Raw genomic sequence first — 20339 nt, forward strand, 5'->3', positions numbered from 1 at the left:
GACATAAGGATAACCTAACAGAAGATTAAAAATGTGATTTTGTTTTATGAATAAAAGCAGCACAAACTCCAACTTTAAGTTTTATTGATCAAGAAAGCATGCTTCCTACAGAGTTTAGAGGTAATAACAACAACAACAACAAAAAAAACAGTAAAAATCATCAGCGATCTCAACATTCCAAGATAAACAATGTTAACACTATCTATGCCAATTATCCACTCTCTATAAATGAAGGTAAGTGAAACCAGACAAAAATGACATTTGTAAACACACTTCCTTCACTTAATATTTTACTAAGTCAATACATGTCCTTCTACATCATCATTTTAAGCGGACAGTAATTCCAGAGTATGAATGCACACCATGAGGCTTTTTTTTTTAACCAATCCCCTTATTGTTGGACATTTAGGTTAGGTCCTGTTTTGCACATTATAAACAACACTCCAGTGAACATTATTGGCAGATACCCAAGACTGTTTTCTTAGGATAAATCCCTAGAAGTGGAATTGCTGGGCCAATGCATTTGCAGATTTTAAAGGCTTTTCATAAAATGGCCTCAATACTGGATGACTTATTTTCTAAATTCTAAGCACAGACACACACCAAGAAAACTTTGTTATAACCTTTTTTAGGATTTAATAATCCCAAGTACACTATTAAAGCTTCTCAGATAGAGTGAAGTTTTCTGATTGAAGTAATTAATTTGGGAAGCACCCAACGTGTATGACACCACAAGAAATGCCAACAGGCAGTGCCCTGCCCTCTGAGAGCCAACAGGCAGTGCCCTGCCCTCTGAGGAGGCTCATGGTGAAGGCAAAGAGCTAAGACCCCTGAGGAACAATTGTCACACGAGGCAGGTGGTCAGTGGTGTGCACACAGCAAGTCCACTCTAGATGTGAATGGAATTAAGCAGGACAGACAAGAGGTGGTGTCCAAGCTTTGGGCCACTGTGCTAAGGGAAGCTCTGCACACAGGCTGGCTCCCAAAGGGTGCCTAGGATTTAAAGCTCGGTAAACATCCCACAGGCCAGAGACAATGCAGAACAAGGTATGCCCATGTGCCAGCAGATCGGATGGTCAGGGTGAAGAGGGGAGCAGGTGAGGAAATGAATTTGACAGCACCCAAGTCATAAAGGATCACATGTGGGGATAAGAACTTTCATCTCAGAGGAATAAAGCCCCCACAAGGCTCCTGAGTGGGAGAGAAGCCCATATGAGCCCTTTTGCAGGATTAATCTGATGGCCCAGCGCAGGACGGAGTAAGCGGAATGAACAAGAGAGAGAAGAAAAGACCCACTGGGCATTACATTACAATCACAGACGGCAACTGAGCAGAGATAGCGAAGAGAAGAGGAAGTGGAGGGACCCAAGTGCTGAGGAGTGGGCAAAGCTTGAGAACTTAGAATGTCAAACTTCATTTGGTCTAATTCTTTCATTTTACCAAAGAGAAAATGACACCCCTAAGACAGAGAAGAGAATGGTAGAAACCAGCACTTGGCAAACACCCATTTTAAAGGTGAGGAAATAGATTTGGGGAAGTCAAGTCACTTATACACAGTCACATACATTAGATTCCAGCCCCTGCATAGCAAAACTTGACACAAGGCTTGTCAACAGTCCTACCTCTCAGCATCCTCACCTCCTGGTTACCTTTAACCCACTCCGACTGAGCTTTTGTCCCCATTACGACACTGAATAGCTCTTAGAAGAGACCCCAGTGACACTGTCAAAGTGTCACTTGACCTTCCAGTCGTCTGGCATTGCCTCCTCCTCTCGGCTTCCCTGATTCCACACTGCTCTGCCTTCTACTTTACCTCTAAATGTTGGCTGCTATCCTCAACCTTTTCCTCTGTCACCTCATCCAGACAAGTGGCTTCCAGTGCCACTCATACTCTAGATGATGATCAAATTCATGTCACTAGCCCAGACTCTTCTGAGCTCTAATGTATATATCCATCTGAGCATATCCATTGAGGTGTCTAATAACTCATTCATTCCCCCACATAATCCACCTTCCAAGTTTGTAAACTGTAGCACTCTCATTCTCTGAGTTGCTGATGTTAAAAATCAGAGTCATTCCTGATTCTTCTCTCCTCTCACACCTCACATATCTAGTCCAGCAACAGACCTCAGGGCTCCAGCTCCCAAGCCTATGAGAATCTGGGTTGCTCTTCCCACAATGCTGTCCCACCTCATTCCTCCCTGTGCAGCACACTATTCCTCAACAACCGTACACACTTCCCTCCCAAGGTATACCACCTTCTGCAGGACATGGCTCTGGCCTTTCTTTTCACGGTCTCTCTCATCGCAGCTCCAGTTGGTTCACAATTATATCACCAGTGCCTAAAACAGTACTTGGTGTGCAGCGGACACATCACATGGGACACACGCAGAATGAGTGAATTTCATCATTCTTTCAATGTCTGTGTGTCTCCACAACTTTAGCTCTGATCTGAGCCACTATCATCTCCAGCTTGGCCTAAAGCAACACATTCCCCATGATCCCGCCTCCTCACAGTCCATCCGTGTCCCAACACCATCCGACAACACTCCATAGGAGTCACCAGCCTCCAGCACATCAAGCTTCTCCTCTGCTCACACCCTGCTGCCCACAGTGCTTCTGCTCCCTCAGGAGGTTGCCCCATTCTCTCGCCATGTGGGTCTCCACTCAAACGTCACCTCCTCAGAGCTTTGCCTAAACACCTTAGTTTCAACTATTCCCCGATCTGTCCCCCAACTCCTCCCTCCCTCCCCTACCTCTCATTTCTCTTCTCGCTTCTCTAAAAGGTCATTTTATATAACATTTTTAAGAATCTTGTGCATGAAACAAAGTTTGTGTACAACGAGCCATTTTATTACCCTTTGTGGAGCTGTTTGAGGGAATCTGGGCATGTGTGGAAAAGACACATCACAGCTGAAGAGGGCCAGGAGGGTCTTTTTTCCCTTGGGGACACTAAATTAACTGTGTCGTGTGCCTGAGTTTTGAAAAGTGACCCATCACATGAGGTCAGGTGTGGAATTTTCCACTTGTGGTGTCATGTCAGTGCTCTGAAAGCTGAAACTTGTGGAGCATTTTGGATTTGGGATTTTGGGATTAGAGATGCTCAACCTGTATAAAGCGTTAGGCATCTATTTACTTGTTATTTCCAACAGATCACAAAATTCAGTACCTAGTGAAAGAACATGAAGACACAGACTGAAGCAAGCTGAACTTCATTCTGCAATCAAAATGCAGACAGGAGGAAAGAATCTGCTTCACTTTGTCATCTGGCCCCCCTTCCACAGTCAGTGTTGGCCACTAGTTAACAGAGGCCACGCTACCGAGCTGGACTGTGAATTTCCTTCAAATGAAAGAGCACCCTCCATACTTGACACTTCTACTCCCATTTACAGAAGAAAAGAGAAAAAAAGTAGGAAGAAGCTACCCACTTACTCTGGAAGAAAAGACAAGCCCAAACCACAGAGCAGGAGGCAGGCCTAGGAACCAGCTGTTTTGGATCCTATGACTGACACCATTGGTCTTCAGGAGGTTTTGTGATAGAAACAGTGAAAAAGAAAACCAAGCTGGACCATGAATGATAGCAGCGTTCAGGAGGCGCAAGCCACAAACAGGAAAGAGAATAAAACATGCTCCACTGGTGCCACGAAATAATTCATGCACCGAGGGAGTAAACAGTAAACACAGCACAGGAGGGAGAGACACACCCTTGGTGGCTACTCACTGATGATTAAAAGGAAAATGCAAAATACCCTTTCTCCCTTCTCAAAGCAACCGATACTGGCATGTGAGATCTCAGGCAGCCCTGTAAAGAATAAGACAAGGAGGGAAGCAGACAGAAAGGGTACAGCTGGAAGATGGGGACAGTGGGGCCTCAGCAAAGTCCCCAAAGCCAGAGAAGGGCAACAGCAGAACCAAAACAGATGGGGGTGCTGGGAGGCAGGGAAGGGAGTTGGGAGGGGCAGGCAGGGGCTTGGTACCTGAGTAGAACTCACTTCTCCAAAGATGTCATTTTATTTATTTTTTATTGATTTTTGAGACATGGCCTCACTCTGTCACCCAGGCTAGAGTGCTGCAGCACAATCATGGCTCAATGCAGCCTCGACCTCCTGGGCTCAAGCAATCCTTCCACCTCAGCTCCCAAGTAGCTGGGACCACAGGGGTACACCATAACACCTAGGTTTTGTTTTGTTTTTTAATTTTTTGGCAGAGAGAGGGTCTCCCTATGTTGCCCAGGCTGGTCTCCAATTCCTGGGCTCAAGCAATCCTCCAGCCTCAGCCTCCAGAAGTGCTGGGATTACCACCACACCTGGCCAAAAGATGCCATTTTAAAGAAAGCCTTAAAAGTCAGGCACAGTGGTTCACACCTGTAGTCCCAGCACTTTGGCAGCCCAAGGCAGGTAGACTGCTTGAGGCCAAGAGTTTGAAACCCCATCTCTACTAAAAATACAAAAATTAGCCAGGTGTGGTGGTGCATGCCTGTAATTCCAGCTACTTGGGTGGCTGAGGCATAAGAATCACTTGAACCCAGGAGGCAGACGTTGCAACAAGTCAAGATCACACCACTGCACTCCAGCCTGGGAGACACAGAGCAAGATTCTGTCTCAAAAAACAATAATAAAATCAAATTAAATTTTAAAATAAAGCCTTTCAGTTGAAATGAGTACTGTTAACAAAATACTCTTAGGTATTTTCTAAAGATCAAGAGGCAGAATGTCTGCTCTAAGAACTTAGGTGAATGGCATATACAAGCTATACATATTTTGAAAATAAATCCCTAAGAACTAAATGTTAATATGAGAAGGGCTAATAAAAAGCATTTGGCTGAGAAAACTCCCCAAAGCTGTGTATCTAAGTATTTGGAAGAGCTCCACGAGAACTGTAAATTATGTCTTAGACACAACCTTGAGGTCCTAGAAAAAACAGCGTGACTCCCATGAGCCCGGAGTGCCATTTACCAGCTCCTGCCCTCAGGCAGACACACCTCACCTCTAAACCTCATCTTCCTCACCTGCAAAATGGGCTGTCACTACCTACCCTACAGAAGCTGGCATAAGAATCAGGTAAGTCCTTCTGTGTTACTGCAAACAGTAATAACTTTTAGCAGCTGTTATTAAGTAAACATTAATGGAAATGGTGATCTATTTTGTTGCCCCAATGTAAATATTACTAACATACAACAAAGGAGGGTGGCATGAATTAGCAAAATCATTGATTATCCTTCTGTCAACAATTCCATTAAAGAATGTTATAGTTATCCATTTAGTTAAAATGGGTAACTACTTGATCAACTCTTCTTTAAAAATATGGGATAGGCTGGCCAGGTGCGGTGGCTCACGCCTGTAATACCAGCACTTTGGGAGGCCAAGGCGGTAGGATCACGAGGTCAGAACATCAAGACCATCCTGGCTAACACCGTGAAACCCCATCTCTACTAAAAATACAAAAACAAAATTAGCCGGGCGTGGTGGCAGACACCTGTAGTCCCAGCTACTCGGGAGGCTGAGGCGGGAGAATGGCGTGAACCCGGGAGGCGGAACTTACAGTGAGCCGAGATCACGCCACTGCACTCCAGCCTGGGCGACAGAGCGAGATTCCATCTCAAAAACAAAAAATAAATATAAAAAAAAAATTTAAAAAGTGGGACAGGCTTAGCTTATAGTTGGAAATAAAAGACGTCAGGAAACATAATTAGCCTTCTTTTACTACAGGTCTACAGGCACACTGTGAAGGTAAAGCACATTAGTGAGCCAATCATCATCTTTAATTCTGTAATAGTTCTTTACTCCTCTTAAAATGAATTCTTTGGAACCAATAACTTAGTACAACAAAAACCCTCTCTAGACACTATCACTCTGGGAAAGTCAAAATGATTTAAGAGGTTAGGAGAGGATTAGTGTATCACTGAATTTTGCACAAGGAAGACAGAACAATCATCTCTCTAGCAAGTGGCAAATTAAATGAAAGAAAAGTTTTAATAGCGCAATAGACAGAACCCTGGGAACACAAAGACAAGGCCCCACGACTCCCTATCTCCAAGGAGGTCAGGAAGACTTCTCAGCGGAGAGGACCCTGAAAGATGAGCAGGGTCTTGCCAGGAAGGGTGGGGGGCAGGGTACTCCAAGCAGAGGCAGGAGCACACCCTGGGAGGCAGCTGGAGCTGATGCCTGGTGGCAGCTGGGGGAATCCCAGGGGTGCAGCCCGTGTGGCAGGGACAACAACAAAGGCAATGGGACAGATACTGGAAAGCAGACTGAGACAAGTGTGTGGGAGGTCAACTTCACTTTGCATGTAGGAGGACAGTGTTCAAAGTCCTCAACATGCATCACGACCACTTGAAGGAACTGTTAAAACGCAAGAGGTGAGGCCCCAAAATTCATGCTTCTAATATTCACCCAGGTGATGCTGCTGGCCTAAGCACCACCCTGTGAGACCCACTGCCCTAGGAAATAATTGAATAACCCACCCCATCACCTGTCACTACCCTCCCCACCCACCTTATCTGCAGTGTGGTGCAGGTAAAGCCTGTGCACCTGTTACTTCTCAAATTGACATTCTCTCTCTCAGAAAACCCCCAAGAAGCCCGTAGAAACTACGCATGAAACAAAGCAAAGCAGAAGAAAAATGGGGTGGAGACAGACTCTCCCTAGTACATGATCATCCCACGCTGTGCCCTTCAAGGTCTGAGGACACTCTCCTTGTGCTCAGAGAAGAGAGAGCATGGGTTTCTTTAGGCCTCATTCCTAATTGAAAAATCAGAGATCAGAAAAGGGTGAAAAAGACAATGCTATGATAAGAAACACTACTGACACTTCAGTTTATTACAGTAGAATTTTCTGTGTTAAGTGTAAACCGACACAATTCATGTTAAGCCCTTTATCTTCATGTGTCAATCAGAACATGTTTACATTGTATATGTACATTCCCGTTTCACACAGACAGCAATCCTGGCCACCTAACACATTGAATAACTGAAGGCAATGATAAGAATGTAAGAGATTTCCATTACAGAGGTAACTCTGAGAACAGAAATTAAAAACTAAGTGTAATTTGAATGTGAACATTGTTTTTTACTGCCACAAGAGCCACCTAACATCATGCATATAAACAAAATAAATGCACACATAGAGGGCAGTCCTGAAGGCTCGGAACATTAAAACCAGAGTGCTACATACAGCAAAGAACTTACAAAGATGGGTGAGATGTTTCTATCCTGCCATGCCAATTAAGACATGGAAACTTTAACGGGAATTCAAAGACTAAAGGGAACACAAGCCCCAGTGTCCCCTCCACTTAAAGCATCTGTAGCCAAACAGATTGGAGCAGAATTGGTGCAGAGCTGTATTTCTAACAACTGTTTTCCTCAATCTTCATAACAACAACTTTATCTGCTCTGACAGTTACTCCAAATGCCTTTCTCATCTTAAAATATCCCAAAGCCCAATATTCTAAGTCTCCATATTTCAAAAAACACCCTTATAAGAGCCTCTAATCCTTTCTAATTATCCACAGTTCCCACGGGTGGCTGGCTTCTCGACGAAGCAGGACACCAGGAGCTAGAGTCCCTCGGAGCCAGAGCTCTTCGCCTCACCATGAGGCCTTCCGAGGGGCAGCACCTGCCTAGTCCTACACCCTGTCCTCACTACCACCTAGCACCCACCGTGCATGAGACAGCACCCTAAACCTCCGAAGGACAGACTGTACAGCCAGCGGATGGTGCTGTGAGGTACAGCCAAGCTGGGGCAAGGCCCATGCTGAGCAGGCACCTGCAAAAACCAAGCTCCTTCTGCCTTCCTTTACCTCTCTCGTGACTTTCAACTTTCTGCTCAGAACCAGGCAAATGTCCTAAATAAAAGTCGGCACTGTGTCCCCTGTCCTCTCACTGGCTTCGTTTTGTAGAACACATTACATCATTCCAGTTACAGTTCACATCCTCATTTCAAAAGCATTTTACCTTGCCCTACAATGCTCCAGTTTCCTTAAGTGACCTGTACTCTTTTCAATTAGCCAGTTATCTAAGTCTAGCTGATAACAGTGTGGAAATCCCACTCATCTGTTCCCCTACCCTGCGGTGTGATTCTTCATGGATGTGGTGTCAAAACAGAAGAAGCTTCTTGAAATACTGAGGCTTTCTATCTGATCTGGGGACTTTCCTAGAGAGGAAAAGGACTGGGCTAGTATTCAGAGACCAGCTACCTCTTGGTTCCATCACTAACCACCCACCACATGGCCAGAGGTCAGTCCCTGCATCACTCTACTTCATGCACAGGAAGGAAATCCTCTCACGTGCAACAACCTGGATGAAGCTTGAGGACATTATGCTAAGTGAAATAAGGCAGTCGCAAAAGGAGAAATCCTGCCGATTCTGCTCATAGGTACTCAAAGTAGTCAGACTCACGGAGACAGCAGAAAGTGGTTGCCCGTGGCTGTGGTAGGAGAGAATGGGAGTTATTAATGGGTACACAGTTTCCATTTTTCAAGATGAAAAGTGTTCTAGAGATTGACTGGACAGTAGTGTAAATGTACTTAAACCGTACACTTTAAAATGTTAAGATGGGAGGCCAGTGGGCGTGGTGGCTCACGCCTGTAATCCCAGCACTTTGGGAGGCTAAGGCAGGGGGATCACGAGGTCAGGAGTTCAAGACCAGCCTGGCCAACATGGTGAAACCCCATCTCTACTAAAAATACAAAAATTAGCTAGGCATGGTGCCTGGCGCCTGTAATCCCAGGTACTCGGGAGGCTGAGGCAGGAGAATCACTTCAATCTGGGAGGCAGAGGTTGCAGTGAGCCAAGATCACACCACAGCACTCCAGCCTGGGCAACACAGCAGGACTCCATCTCTTAAAGAAAAAAAAAAAAAAAAAAAAAAAGGAGGCCGGGCGCAGTGGCTCACGCCTGTAATCTCAGCACTTTGGGAGGCCGAGGCGGGAGGGATCACTTGAGGCCAGGAATTCAAGACCAGCCTGGCCAACATGGCGAAACCCCATCTCTACTAACAATAGAAAAGTTAGCCAGGCATGGTGGCACACACCTGTAATCCCAGATACTCAGGAGGCTGAGGCATGAGAATCGCCTGAACCCAGGAGGCAGAGGTTGCAGTGAGCTGAGATCGTGCCACTGCACTCCAGCCTGGGTGACAGAATGAGATCCTGTCTCAATAAAAAAAGGTTAAAGATGGTAAGTTTTATGTTGTATGTATTTCACCACAATTTAAATATAGAGGGAAAGTTCTGCCGCATTTTAACACAAGTGCAAGTGGACAGCTGAGGGCAGACCACACAGCCCGTCCACCACCGAGAACCAAGGGGAACCCAGATGGAAGGAAAGCAGGTTTGGCCACAGCTCTGCTGCAGATACAGCACATACAGGCCAGGCATTTAAAGATGCCACCCATACCAGGTGTGGCTACGGGCCTGCATCCAGCACAGTCAGATTCGTAAGGACACAAATAGAAGGGTCCCCCGGGAGTGCTGCACTGACTCCCCAGGGAAATGGGCTCTGGGCACACAGCCACAAGCAGGCAGAGGTGGCAGAGCAGGTGGACTCCCGCATGCAACCTCTGTATTGAGTGGGCAAGAGCTAAAACACTGTATGCAACCAACCACTCTGCAAACTGAACTGTGGCAGGTTCTCACTATCTGTTATGTTTCAAGGGCAGAAGCTACAACCCATTGCATTGATTTTCTAACTTTGAGTGTTTGGCACATCTGTACCCCAACAAAGTTCTCCCTTTGTAAAATGCAGCAGGGTTACTATGAGGGTCGATCACGGCTCCAGCCTGTCCCAGCAAGCCCCTGCCTTCCCTTCAGTGATCACTCCCACTCTTGCCAAAGCTTTTGTATCTGCTACAACTTCTGCATTTACTCTTCTGCTCTAACACCTCCAGATTCACCTCCTCCCCGAAAGGAGTACTTTTTCTACTGCATGCTCATCTGAGCATCCGGAGGACAGTCCGCATCCCTGACTTCTTCACTGACGCATCCTACAATTTCTACTAAGACCAGGTACCCTCGGCATTTAGGACTTCTCCATCCACACCCACAGGAACCTCTGCCCACAAGCCCAGCCAGACAGCAGCCCCACGGAGGCCAAACCCATCATCAGCCAGGAGAGGATGTCTACAACCAGTACCCTCAGCTTCCCAAAAAAAATCACCTAAAGACCTTTCTCCCGAGCAGCTCAATCCCGCTCTGCTCCAGATGACAGCCAATCACAGGCCGACACTCAACCCCCTGGTAGTAACATTCTCTTATCTGCACTCTAGCAGTGGTATCAACCAAAGGCAAAAACAGAAGAAAAACACTGCTACAAAGTGAAGCCCTGGGTCAGAAGCCATAAACCACAATAACCTGGGTTTTGGGGATGTGCCCATTTTCTTGGTATAAGGATTTTTTTTTTAATAGGTATATTCCAGGAACACATACTTTGTCTACAATGCCTTGCTAAAATCTCTTTGTTGACAAGGTGAAGAAATATGAACTACATCTGAATTTCTTAGTAAATGTTCAATTTACCCTCCAAAGTGCTGATTAATGAAGAGACCAAGGAAGGTCTCTAGTGGAAGGCCACAGGTCTCTTTCTGAGTACTGTATATTTCAACATTTTTATCAATTACTTGAACGATGGCACAGATAAAATGTTTATCTAATTCAAAGATGACAAGTTTCCAGGAGCAATGGCAAATACATTGGATGACAGAGTCAAGAGCTAAAAAGATCAACAGATTGGAATTGCAATAGAGAGGAAATAAATGCTATTTGGACACTTGGGTGCAAAAAAAGAAATGCACAAATGTAGGAGGTGTGAAAAAGACTTAGGAGATTTAATTGGATATAATTTCTGTATGTGACGATGTGATGTTGTGGCTGCCAAAAAAAAAAAAGAAAAACTCAGGCAGTCTTAGACTGTACCTAAGGGCGACTTAGTAAGGGGCCAGGGGAAGAGACCCTGAAAACTGGGTTTCTGCCTCCACACATTAAGAGAGATAAGTCAGTGGAAGAACATCCAAGTGACAGCAGGGACCGAAGTCCCTTCTCATGGAGAACGGCTGCAGAAACCCAGCACACAAAGGTCTCCAGGGAGGGGGACTGGTCAGGCTCTTTATGACCCTGCTGGGGGAGAGAAACAGAGAACTTAGATCAACAGAGGGTGAGGGACTGTGGTTCCATATAAGAACAGACAGTAGGATTCATTTGAAACCAGACTGGACTGCCTAAAGAGGTAATGAAGATTTCCGTGGAGCTGCACATTTCTGAGATTCTATAAGCCTGATGTGATTTACTATGATAACTCTTTTGGGGTGTTATTTGCTCTGTTTTGCAGCTAAGGAAACTGATAGTTAACAATGAGCAAATGACCTACCTGGGATCACTCAGTTAATTTAGGGAGCAGAGCTGGGGCTTAAATTGAGATGACCTCACATGATTCTAGGGGTAGAAAATTCCTCTTTGGCGGTATCTCTTAAGGCTGACAAGGATGCTACAGCCAGGTGCATATGATTGAAGAGGGGCTCTCTCACACACATGGTGCATGCTGACAGCCATCTGACCAGAGTGGGCACCTCTTTAAAGCCTCTGAGAGTAGAAACCTCTGTCAACCCCAATGCCTTGACCCGTCAAAGGAAGGCAACATAGGGAGCTCGTAAAAAGCTTTACAGAGCTTCACTTTGTATCTCATAACCCATATGTAAAGGAATAAAACTGACTTACTAGGGAAAATGCTATTATTTCAGACCTTATATTCCACTGAAAAGCATACACGTTTGCACAAGTTAACTATACTGCAGAATATCAAATTCTTGTTTTTGTTCACAACCCATAGAGGGAGGAAAAAAAATAAAGACAGAAAACACAATCTAACCCAACTACATGAACTCCTCCTGCACATACAACATTTTCCTTAGAGGACAGAAATGGATCTCACAAATTTGGAACACAAGATTTCCACTTCATCAGGCAACTGCCACTCATCACACCCTGTTTCTATTAAATCCCATTCCCTTCGTTATCTCCACACTTAGCTTTCCTTCCACGCACTGCTTACACACAGTTCAAACTTTCCCCAGCAAGCCACAGGAAAGTCGGCCTCCCCGACTTCGGTGCACCCATTCTTTATTCAGTGCTGATGCTCAGATCACACAAAGATCCCTTCATGCAAAGAAAGTTTCCACCCCACCAGAAAATCTATACATTCTTCCATGGAAATAGAGAAGTACATTTTTTTCTCTTTTACAAGTTCCAGTTGAGAACAATATAATTCTCAAACAGATGGAGAGCTCAGACAAACATGAGCAACCCCTGCCTTTAAAGCAAACCAGGCAGTGAAGTGTGAGGGGCCAAGTGTCAGTCACTGGCACCTGCATCCCCCCACCCTGAGTCTGGCCCAGGAGCACTGGAGGCTGAGGTCCAAAAAAAAAAATGGGGAAAGTCAGGCTGCCACAACCACATCACTCCAGGAAGATGGGGATGTTCACAGAGCCACACAGCAGTCCAAGTGGGGGTCCCTAAGCCTTCCTATGGCTCATCTTCTCTGAAGGGCTGACAGGCATGCTAATGGATTGTCGTGGAGGATTAATGAGCCTGCTATGGGCCAGGAACACGTGAATGAATGGTGCAGTGACATCTTTGAGGAGCCGCCTCACCCCTTTAATAACCCTCCAATTTTGTTTCCCTGCACCCTTGCGCTTCAGCATGAACTCTGTTAATTTGCTTGAAAGTCAGCAGCATGTTACATCATGTAGACAAGACCAATTATGCTTTAAAAAAAAAATCCAGAGGAATAAAAGTATGCCAATTAAGTGCAAAGGGATCAACGTAAATGCTCCTTGGTACCAGATAAAGGACACATTTCCAAATGGTCACCAGAAACGAGGCAGGTGCTGCCAAGCAGCACACTGACAAAGTCAGAAATGTCTCCCATTACTCCTCTTTAGGATAGCACAAGTTCAGCCTTGAAGAAGTCTACCCTTGACAGTGGGCAAAAACAGAAGACAGAAGGTCAGGCTGGGCACGGTGGCTCACGCCTGTAATCCCAGCACTTAGGGAGGCTGAGGCAGGCGCACTGCTTGAGGCCAGGAGTTCAAGACCAGCCTGACCAACATGGTAAAACCCCATCTCTACTAAAAATACAAAAATGAGCGTGGCATGGTGGCATACACCTGAGGTCCCAGCTACTCAGAAGGCTGAAGCACGAGAATCACTTGAACCCGGGAGGCGGAGGTTGCAGTTAGCAGAGATCATGCCATTGCACTCCAGCCTGGGTGACAGAGCAAGACTCCGTCTCCAAAAACAAACAAAACAGGAGGTCATTCAAACAAAAACATCCCTGGGAGGTGGAGATGACCCAAAAGGCAGGCAAGCCGCTGTGCCCAGTGCACCAGGGAGGCAGAAATCCCCAGGCACCCACCAGGTAAGTCTACAGCGTCCTCTGCATTCTGCAGCAGGAGGCAGGGCTGCTGGACAGCAGCCCCATTCAGCAGCTTTGTGGACCAGTCTTCCCAGGGACCTGCTGCAGAACAAAGCTCAAGGTGTAAAGGAAAATAAAACCCAAAGTCTCAAATCCCCACAATGGGGTGGTAAATCCTGTCCCCCTACATGGAACTGGCACTACTCCGAGGCAAAGCAAACGCTCCCCTGCCCGTAGCCAACATCACCTCTATGCCTGCCTCATTCTGCTCATCCAGGACCCAGCTTCCAAGACCAAACAGGTCTCCCAGCCACAGCTGGGAGCTGCAAGCTCTCCCCACACAGCCCTGGGTTAGGGAACCACAGAGCATGCTCCACCAGCCCCTCCATGCTCTCTAGGCAACACCATGGGCAAATGGAACATGGGACAAAGGGACATGGGACAAAGCCTTGGCAAAATGCAATCACGCTGGAGACTAAGGATCCAGGGTCTCCCACTGCTCCACCACTCATACCTCCCACCCAGGCTTACCCCACCCTGAGGCCCCTAGTATCGAGGGCAGGGGTGGCTATGTCTATATCCTCCCTACTGATGTCCCCATACCATCAAGAGGCTCTTACCAATGTATCAGGTGGTAAATAACAGACTCTCACTAACTCCATTTTTAAATGCTGGGGCATATGACCAAGGACAGTAGTATCTCAGGTAGGTGTTGTGGGAAAGAGCTTTTACATAATGGCTTTGATTCCTTGAGGGTAGACCCCTATTTTGTTTATATTGTTAACCAGAGCTTGGTATTAAACAGAGTTTCCAAATGTTACTGGAAAGTCCAAAATCACCATCATCTTACATAAGGTTTCCAGGGTATAGTAAATATACTTCTGACAATTAGAGAAATGCAAACTAAGATATTTTTAGCTTGGCTGGGCATAGTGGCTCATGCCTATAACCCCAGCACTTTGGGAGGCCGAAGGAGCAGGACCGCTTGAGCCCAAGAGTTCAAGGCTACAGTAAATAAACTATGATGATGACACCACTGCATTCCAGCCTGAACAACAGAACAAGACCCTATCTCAATCAATCTTCTTTTTTTCTTTGGAGCCAGGGTCTCACGCTGTCACCCAGGCTAGAGGGCAGTGGCACGATCTCGGCTCATTGTAGCCTCAACTTCCTGGGCTCAAGTGATCCTCCCACATTGGCCTCCCAAACAGCTGGGACCAAAAGCAAGCACCACCATGCCCAGCTAATTTTTTGTATTTTTGGTAGAGATAGGGTTTCGCCATGTTGCCCAGGCTGATCTTGAACTCCTGAGCTCAAGTGATCTGCCCACCTCGGACTCCCAAAGTGCTGGGATTACAGGCATGAGCCACTCTGTGCCTGGCCAAGGAAATATTTTTAAAGAAATATTTTTAACTTAACAGATTCACAGGAAAAAAATTACCAATCTAATAACACCAAGCTTGAGTGAGGACATGGGGCAACAGGCACTCTCCTACTTTTGGGAGGAGCATATGTGTACAGCCATTTTGGAGGACAACATCTACCAAAAAATAGAAATGCCTATAACCTCTGAACAGTGACTCCTCTTCTAGAGATCCAACTCTCATGTTGGTGGGGCAAATAGATATATGTCCCAACACATACACTGCCTCATCCAGGTGGTCAAGGTTAACAACAATGGTGATAAGTCATGCTGACAAATGATTGAAGGGAGGGCATTTCAGCTCTGTGGTCTTGCTCCCAAAAACCCACGGTCCCAGACTAACCATAAGAAAACCATGGGCTGGGCATGGTGGCTCACGCCTGTAATCTTAGCACTTTGGGAGGCCAAGGCGGGCAATCACCTGAGGTGAGGAGTTCGAGACCAGCCTGCCCAACCTGGTGAAACCCCATCTTTACTAAAAATACAAAAATTAGTTGGGTGTGGTGGCAGGCACCTGTAATCCCAGCTCAGGAGGCTGAAGCAGGAGAATTGCTTGAACCCGGGAGGCAGAAGTTGCAGTGAGCTGAGGTTGCACCATTGCACTCCAGCTTGGGAAACAAGAGTGAGACTCTGTCTCAAAAAAAAAAAAAAAAGAAGAAGAAGAAAACCATGAGACAACTCCAAATTAAGAGGCAGTATGCACAAAACCTGGCCAGTGTCCCTCAAAACTGTCAAAGTCACTAAGGACAAGGAAAGTCTGAGACCCTGTCACAGACCAGAAGAGGTGAAGGAGACAGCTAAATGTAATGTGCTGTGATGTGCTATTCTGCACAGGATCCTGAACCAGGAAAGGAACATTGGGTAAAACTGGTAAAATCCAAAGAAAGTCTTAGTTTAGTTCACCGACAGTCATGGAGTAATGCTGGTTCCTTAGTTGTGGCAAATTACCATGGTGACATAGAATGTTAACAGAGGGGAAGCTGTTAAGAGGTACATGGGAACTCTCTGGACTATCATGGCAACTTTTCTGTAAATCTAAAACTATTCTAAAAGAAAAAGTTTATTTAAAGAAAGAGTGAGTATGTATGAGCATGTAAGCCACAGGACAACAGGGATCTATTTAAATGTTTTTTAAAAAAGTACCCTTACTGCTCTGTGGCTTGCTTCTGCCTGACCTACCAACACCGCCCCACCCTGCCGCCCCCAGTTTCTTATGCAGGTGGACATAAACACATGGAAAAAATGCCTGGAAGGAGACATGCTGATGGGCCAGTAGTTCCTTCTGGGGAGTGAAGCAGACTCACAGAGTAGCAGGAAGAGGAGAGGATGAGGTACATCACCTATCACCTTCTACTCTGTAACCGTGTATTGTTCTAATTTCCATAAGAAACATACATTCACGTATTAATTGTATACTTAAAATCATTTTAAAAACAAAGATCATTCTGCTGTAGGAAGAGAGCCAAGATTTATTAAAATGAAAAACCACAAATTGCAAATCTGTGTTTAAACGACGGCTAAGAATAGCATTTTTGCTTGCATAGGGAGTATCTGCAAAGCTTACCCTTGGGAAGCAGGGTGGAAGAAGGAAGAGTCAGAGGAGAGGAGGAAGGGCCTGGCATGTTTACTCCTTACCTCCTGTTTTAATTTCCTACCATAAGCATGTGTTTTTGTTTTTGTTTTGGGATAGGGCCTTGCTCTGTCACCCAAGTTGGAGCACAGTGGCACAGACATGGCTCACTGTAGCCTTGACCTCTTAGGCTCAAGGGATCCTCCTGCCTCAGCCTCCTGAGTAGCTGGGACTACAGGTGCACACCATCATGCTTGGCTAATTTTTTAATTTTTTTGTAGAGATGGGGGTGTCACTATGTTGCCCAGGCTGGTCTTGAACTCCTGGACTCAAGAAATCCTCCTTAGTCTCCCAAAGTGCTGGAATTACAGGCCTGAGCCACCATGCCCAGCCAAGCAGGTTTTTAAATCATTATCATCATGAAAATGATCATAAATCCTCAAAGTTCATTCCTTACCTGCTCCATCTCCTTGACCCCCAAACCACACCCAAAGGAGCCCACATTCTGGAATTCTGCTTCTATGGCTGTGATGGCACAGGGTCCCCCTCCTTTGCCGGCAGCGTGAGGACAGTGTGAGAGAGCAAGCGCCCTCAGAGGTGGGTGGCCCCTGCCCTCACTCACACCATTGGCTGAAACGCTGGTGTCTCTCCATCAGACAGGTTCTGTTCAACATCAATGCTGTTCTCCACTGGGGCATCCTGAAAGATCTATATAAGGGGGCAACTCATATCCATCTGTGATGGCAGCAAAGTGTGGCAAGGCAAGAACCTAATGTGCCTTCTGAGTCATCTTTAAACTATGCAAGGTCTCTGCCTGCAATAAATATATTCTAATACTTTAGATTAATACTTTCTGATTAATCAATCTATGACAAACCCCTGAATCCTCAACCATGGCATCTAAAAAAATGTAGTGCAACTGGCTGGGCACAGTGACTCACGCCTGTAATCCCAGCACTTTGGGAGGCCAAGGTGGGCAGGTCGCTTGAGGTCAGGAGTTTGAATAACATGATGAAACTTTGTCCCTACTAAAAATATAAAAATTAGCCGAGTGTGGTGGCAGGCACCTGTAATCCCAGCTACTTGGGAGGCTGAGACAGGAGAATTGCTTGAACCTGGGAGGCAGAGGTTGCAGTGAGCTGACACCATGCCACTGTACCCCAGCCTGGGTGACAGAGGGAGACTCCATCAAAAAATGAAATAAAAAAGTAGTGCAACTGTCCAAAGCTGCTTGTCCTTGAACAGGACGCCAAAAACCAACCAAGCAACCAAAAAAAATCTGCAAGATATCTAGAGAGGGAAAACAGCACAATGAAGATGAAAAACTGCCATTTCATGCTGCTTTTAAGATCAAGTGATTTAATTTCACTAACATTGATTTTTGCAGAGTGATTTAATTTTGCTAACACTGACTGAGCTTCTGCTTACTTAATGTTAACATCTGGGCAGCCAAAGTCGTCACCCGCCACACAGAGGGAGGAGGAGAAACATGAGGCCATCTGAGAGCCCGTCCACATGCATACACTGATGAATCAAAGCATACTGCGTAAAAAGAGGCTTCCAAGATTAATCAGGGTTTATTTTTTAGATCCTGAATCTCTCAGGATGTCTGATAAAAAGCTGGGCCCTTTCTCCAAAAAAAATACACTTAGAAAGAGTTTGCACGCCATTTCCAAAAGTCCTCTGAACCCCATCTACAGGGCCTTTTGAGTGAGTCACAGACCCTCATCAACTAGTCTTGAGCTATAAGCATCTGTGATACCATTTTACAGATTAAAAAAAAAAAAAATGAGGACTGGAGCGATTGGGTGACTTTCTCAAAATTCTCCCACCAGCTAATGGCAAGGTGGAGAGCTCTGGTCTCATGCTGCTAAGCAGGGTTTTCTAGAAAACATGCAGCACACTCAGCAGTGGTTAGCACGGACCCCCAACGAAAGCATTGTAATAGCATTCCCGTATGTGCCAACGCTAGGGAAAGGTATATACATGAAATAACAGTGCCATCACACACACACACACACACAGGTGTGTGTGGTGAGTCGAAGAGAGAAAGTTGGGGGTGGGGAGAGTGTGTGGGGGGAAGTGAAAGGCAGAGAGAGGAGGGAGAGTGGGAGAGGAAGGAGAGTAGGAGAGAAGGGGAGGGGGAGAAAATGGGAGGGAGGGAAAACGGGAGGGGGAGAGAAGGGGGTGGTGGGAGAACTATACTACTGACACTAAGAATTTGGGCCAGGGCTGGCCAGGGCTTAATCCAAAACCCTGCCCCCTACTCGTGAAACAAGAATCTAGGTTCAGATCACCAGAGAGCACACTGTGAAGCCACCATGTCCTTCCTTCAGTAAGGTGCAGGCAGGCAGGGGGCCTCAATCACTGGGACTCAAACTCCCCGCCCATCAGCCACTGTTCCATGCTACAAACCACAGAGCACAAGACGCCACTGCAATTCAGAAGCAAAGCCCCAAGGTAAGTGGTACCAAGTATCCCATTTCCACAGGCACTCCAGGACCACTACCAAACAGGAGCTGGCAATCATGAGGAGCCCTGCTTTCCAGCAAGGAGATAAGTAACTTCCGCCTTCCACTGGAGGCCAGAGATGGCAAAGACAAAAATCTGAAGATAAAAAGAGGCAGAGAGCTCTACAGCTGGACACTTCTAAGAGCTTTATTTCTTGTCCCAACTTAACCATTAATTACACAATGACAACCTGGGGATGCTTTGGCTTCTATGCCAAGTCGTGGCTTCTAACGCCACCACCTCTCTCTCCCCTGGTTACCACACAGCATCTCGCTGGGGGCTGGGCCCTGGTCTAGCCCTCCATAATGCACCCTCCACCCTACTACCAAGGCGGACTTTCCAAACCACAAACCTGACAGTGCCCATTCTTCTGCATTAAGTCCTTCAAAACCTCCCTGTGCCTTCCAGAGAAAAATCCAACCTCCTTGAAATGGCCTAAGACTCTGTGATTTGACCTGTGTCAATACATCCAGTCTCAGCTCCCGATATTCCTTTACCAAGGACAAGACATGGAGCGAACTGAGGTTTCTAAACTCCAAGTCACTGAGTACACATGCTTCCCAGCAGCTCCTTCCATCAAAACACCCATCTTCTCTAGGCCAGGCCTTTAACACTCGCCTGGGTGCAGACTCACCCCTTCACTGCCACAGGACCCCGACTGCACTAATTTCTCTTAAGTTTAGGCATTCACTTACCTACTGGACTGTGATCCCATGCGCAGCTGGAACTGCACTGTATTTACTGTACTTCACAAGAGCCAAACCAGCACAGGTGTGAGAAACAGCAGGTGCTTAGTAAACACTGGGCAAATGAATGACAAGGAAGTAATCAGTTGCCCTTGTTCACATGCTCCCTCTCTTCCTTCTCCTCCTCCCAAAACCTTTAGGTTTTTTCACATGCTCCCTCTTTTCTCAAAACCTTCAGCTTTTAAGTGAATTCATACTCATAAAAATTTAATAAGCCAGGCGCGGTGGCTCACACCTATAATCCCAGCACTTTGGGAGGTTCAGGTGGAAGAACTGCTTGAGGCTAGGACTTCCAGACCAGCCTAGAAAATATATCAAGACCGCATCTCCACAAAAATTTAAAAATTAGCCAGGAGTGATGGCGCAGGAACATAGTCCCATCCATTCAGGAGGCTTAGGGGGGAGCATCGCGTGAGCCTAGGAGGTTGAGACTGCAGTGAACTATGATCACATCACTGCACTCCAGCCTGGACAACAATGTGAGATCCTGTCTCTAAGAAAAAAAAAAAGAAAAATTAAATACTTCATTGATATTTGCTAAAACTCAAAAGTCCCATCAAAACCATAATGAGATACCACCTCATATCCATTAGAATGGATAGCTACTATAAAAAAATAAAATTTAAAAACAAAATAAATGTTGGCAAGGATGTGGAAAAATTGGAATTCTTATGCAGTCTACATGGA

General features: G+C 46.0%; 1 protein-coding gene and 1 long non-coding RNA gene across 6 annotated transcripts in view; one reads left to right on the forward strand and one right to left on the reverse strand.

Annotated features, from left to right (window-relative positions):
• IGF1R (insulin like growth factor 1 receptor) overlaps nt 1-20339 on the reverse strand; it is a 310252-nt gene that overhangs the window by 253058 nt on the left and 36855 nt on the right. For 2 of the 5 annotated variants that reach the window (XM_058427623.1, XM_058427621.1), the window contains exons 1-2: nt 15729-15739; nt 13403-13501 (exon numbers count right to left, since the gene is read on the reverse strand). The exons of the other annotated variants lie outside the window; for them this stretch is intronic. In XM_058427623.1, coding sequence (XP_058283606.1) covers nt 13403-13501; nt 15729-15738 — 109 coding nt within the window. In that variant the 5' untranslated portion in view covers nt 15739. Of the gene's footprint in view, nt 1-13402; nt 13502-15728; nt 15740-20339 lie in introns of those variants that run through there. 5 annotated transcript variants of the gene reach the window in all.
• Nucleotides 15806-19546, forward strand: LOC131381170 (uncharacterized). The gene is made up of 4 exons (XR_009209707.1): nt 15806-15900; nt 16033-16156; nt 17052-17201; nt 18887-19546. It is a non-coding gene; the product is annotated as an uncharacterized LOC131381170 (long non-coding RNA).

This window comes from Hylobates moloch, unplaced genomic scaffold, assembly GCF_009828535.3.
Source record: "Hylobates moloch isolate HMO894 unplaced genomic scaffold, HMol_V3 SCAFFOLD_14, whole genome shotgun sequence".
Taxonomy (NCBI): domain Eukaryota; kingdom Metazoa; phylum Chordata; class Mammalia; order Primates; family Hylobatidae; genus Hylobates; species Hylobates moloch.